At 39.3% G+C, this 3,324-nt stretch overlaps 1 protein-coding gene across 1 annotated transcript; it reads right to left on the bottom strand.

Annotated features, from left to right (window-relative positions):
- Positions 1-279: 279 nt before the first annotated feature.
- Positions 280-819, bottom strand: LOC148255907 (uncharacterized). The gene has a single exon (XM_088220524.1). It carries the CDS (start codon positions 817-819, stop codon positions 280-282), a length of 540 nt encoding a protein of 179 aa, XP_088076650.1.
- Positions 820-3,324: the final 2,505 nt, after the last annotated feature.

The raw sequence follows: 3,324 nt of genomic DNA, 5'->3' as shown, positions 1-3,324 counted from the left end.
ATCATTATATAATTTTTCATAATAAAATTAAAATTATGAATTAAATTTATGAAATACAATATAAAAATTACAAAATAATATAAAGAGTTCAAGTGGTCTTAGAGCCTAAATAAATAGGAGTTTCCAACTACAAATTTAGCGTGAAGGTTAACGGAGTGTTACATTCCCCCCACCTTAGAAAATTTTGTCCCCCAAATTTTTCACGAATAGGTCTGAGAACTTCTCTCTCCTCTCGCTTTCCAACTCCCAACTCGCCTCTTCTTGAGTTTGGTGTTGCAACTACACCTTCACAATAGATCCCCTCTTGTTGCGTAAAACCTTGTCGTTCCAATCAAGAATTTCTGCGGGGAGTTCCTCATACATCATATCGGCTTGCATATGCATCTCATCGTGAGGAATGTTATGATAAGGGTCAGGGTAGTACCTTTTAAGTATGGAAACATGGAAAACATCATGTAGACCCGCAAACTCTCGGGGTAGAGTAAGGCAGTACACCACGGGTCTAACATGCTCCATGATCCGAAATGGTCCCACATATTGAGTGCTCAACTTCCCTCTTTTCCCGAACCGTATTTTTTCATTGTAGGGAAAAATCTTGAGGAAGACTTGGTAGTGAACAACGAATTCCAAAGGTCTTCTACGATTATCAGCGTAACTCTTTTGGCGACTCCAAGCGGTAGCCAAGTTTCTACGGATGATAACAACCTTCTCAATAATCTCCTGGATGAAGTTTAGTCCCAAATAATACTGATTTCTGATTTTGCTCCAGCAAGTGAGAGAACGGCAAGGCCTACTGTATGGGGCTTCATACGGAGCCATTCTGATGCTGAAATGATAACTGTTATTATAAACAAATTAACACAGGAGAAGATACACATACCAGTTATCACCAAAGTCGAGGACACAAGCACGCAATACATCTAGATAGTGCATTCAGATTAACCACTAGTCTGGGGATGATAAGTAGTGATGAAGTATAATATAGCCCCAAACGCTTCTTGGAAGCTTTCCCAAAAATGAGAGGTGAATCAAGGATCTAGATCAGATACAATGGATGAGAGAACACCATAAAGTCGAATAATTTCATTGACATACAGGCGGGCTAATCTGCTGGCGGAGTTAGTGATTTTGATGGCTAAGAAGTGGGCGGTCTTGGTTAATTTGTTAATGATGACCTAAATGGCATTATGGCCAGAACAAGTCTTGGGTAGACCGGTGATAAAATACATGGTTACATGCTCCCACTTCCATTCAAGAATCAGGAGGCCCTGTAATAAACTATCGGGTCTCTAGTGTTCTGCTTTAACTCGTGGTAAATAAGGCATAGGGAGACGTAGTCGACAATGTCCTTCTTTATTCCTAGCCACCAGTATTGGCGTTTTAGATCCCAGTACATCTTAGTACTTTCGAGGTGGATGGACAATTTAGAAGTATGGGCAGCCTTGAGAACATCTGTCCTGATAGCGATAAGGACCCAAATACGGTTCTGAAATTTGCACAACCCATCATCGGTAAGCCTGAAATCAGAAAACTTGTCAGAAGTGAACTTGCTCAAATTTTTGGTGATTTCCTGTTCCATGGACTGAGCTTCCCAAATCTTCATAAAAAGATCAGGCAAGCTCGGATTTGGGCAAGATAGGCACCATGGCCATAGTGGTTGAGGCGAAGTGCATACATAACATCAACTAGTTTCCAACTAAAGGCCATGGTTTGGGCCAATACAGTGGACTCCTTCTACCTTAGCGCATCAGCGACTACATTCCTTCTACCAAGATGGTAGATTATCTTACAGTCATAGTCCTTCAGAAGGTCCATCAAACATCTCTGTCTCATATTTAACTCCCACTGTGAGAAAATATACTTTAAACTTTTATGGTCAGTGTAAATTTCAAAGGTTTGACCAACAGGAAATGGCACCATATCTTCAAGGCAAAGATGATGATTGCCAACTCTAGATCATGAGTAGGGTAGTTTCACTCATGGGACTTCAATTTTCTGGATCCATAAATGACCACTCTAAAATGTTGTATCAAAATGCATCACAAGCCAATATGAGATGCATCGTAGTAGACCTAGAATCTTCTAGTGTTGTCAGGGAGGATCAACACCAGAGCGGAGGTAAGACGATGCTTTAATTGCATAAAGCTCTCTCCACATTCATAGTCCTAAACAAACGGTACTCTCTTCCTAGTGAGACGGGTCAATAGAGCAGCAATCTTAGAGAATCCATCAATAAATCGTCGGTAGTAACTTGTCAAGCCAAGAAAACTACGTACCTTAGCTACATTGGTAGGCGAGTTCCAATTGATCACTGTTTCAACCTTGGCTAGATCCATGAAAATCCCTTCACTCAAAATCACATGACCAAAAAAGGAGACCCGATCCAACCAAAAGGAGCATTTGCTGAGCTTAACAAATAGCTAATTTTGACAAAGTGTCCCCAGTACTACAAACTGCATGTTCTTCCGGGCTCTTAGGATACAATAGAATCTCATCAATGAATACGATGATGTACTGATCCAATGCATGCCAGAAAACCCTATTAATGAGATCCATGAAGGCAGTAGGGGCATTAGTTAATCTGAATGACATAACTTTAAACTCGTACAGGCCGTATTGACACCGAAAAGCAGTATTCGAAATATCTTCTTTCTTGACTTTCAATTGGTAGTACCCGATCTGATGTCGATCTTCTTTCTGGACTGTGACTCCTTGTAATTGGTCAGAAAGATTGTCGATACGAGATAGAGGATACTTACTCTTTATTGTTACCCGATTGAGTTCTTGGTAGTCTATGCATAATCTGAGGGAGCCGTCCTTTTTTTTCATAAATAACACCAGAGTGCCTCAAGGGGAGGGACTAGGGCAGATAAAATTCTGACCAAGGAGTTCAGAAAGCTATTTTTCTAGTTCTACGAGCTTAGTACGATTCATGTGATAGGTACGTTTCGAGATTGTTCAACTTCTAAGAAGTAGGCCAATAAAAAACTCTATCTCCTGTGTTAGAGGAAGGCCAAGTAGGTCTTCCAGAAAAACTCCTAAAAAGTTGCAAACAATGGGAATGGAATATACAGCATGATCAACATCCCTATTCCTATTTATTCAATTGTTATAGAATAACAAAAATAGATATTTATTTCTTTTTTGGAGATCGCAAGGTTACAACTTTATTTTCACAATTAATAATTGCCTTATATCTCTCTAACCAATCCATTCATAGAATACTGTCAAATCCTGAGAAATCTAAGAGTATTAATTCTAAAAATATTTCTATTTCTGTATCTTTTATTGTAAAATTTTTATATACACAGTGATCTTCTAGTA

Source organism: Carica papaya, chromosome 5 (genome assembly GCF_054855325.1).
Source record: "Carica papaya isolate Zhongbai chromosome 5, ASM5485532v1, whole genome shotgun sequence".
Classification (NCBI taxonomy): Eukaryota; Viridiplantae; Streptophyta; class Magnoliopsida; order Brassicales; family Caricaceae; genus Carica; species Carica papaya.
Note: the sequence above shows the minus strand (reverse complement) of the source record. Positions and strands in the feature narration are given on the sequence as shown.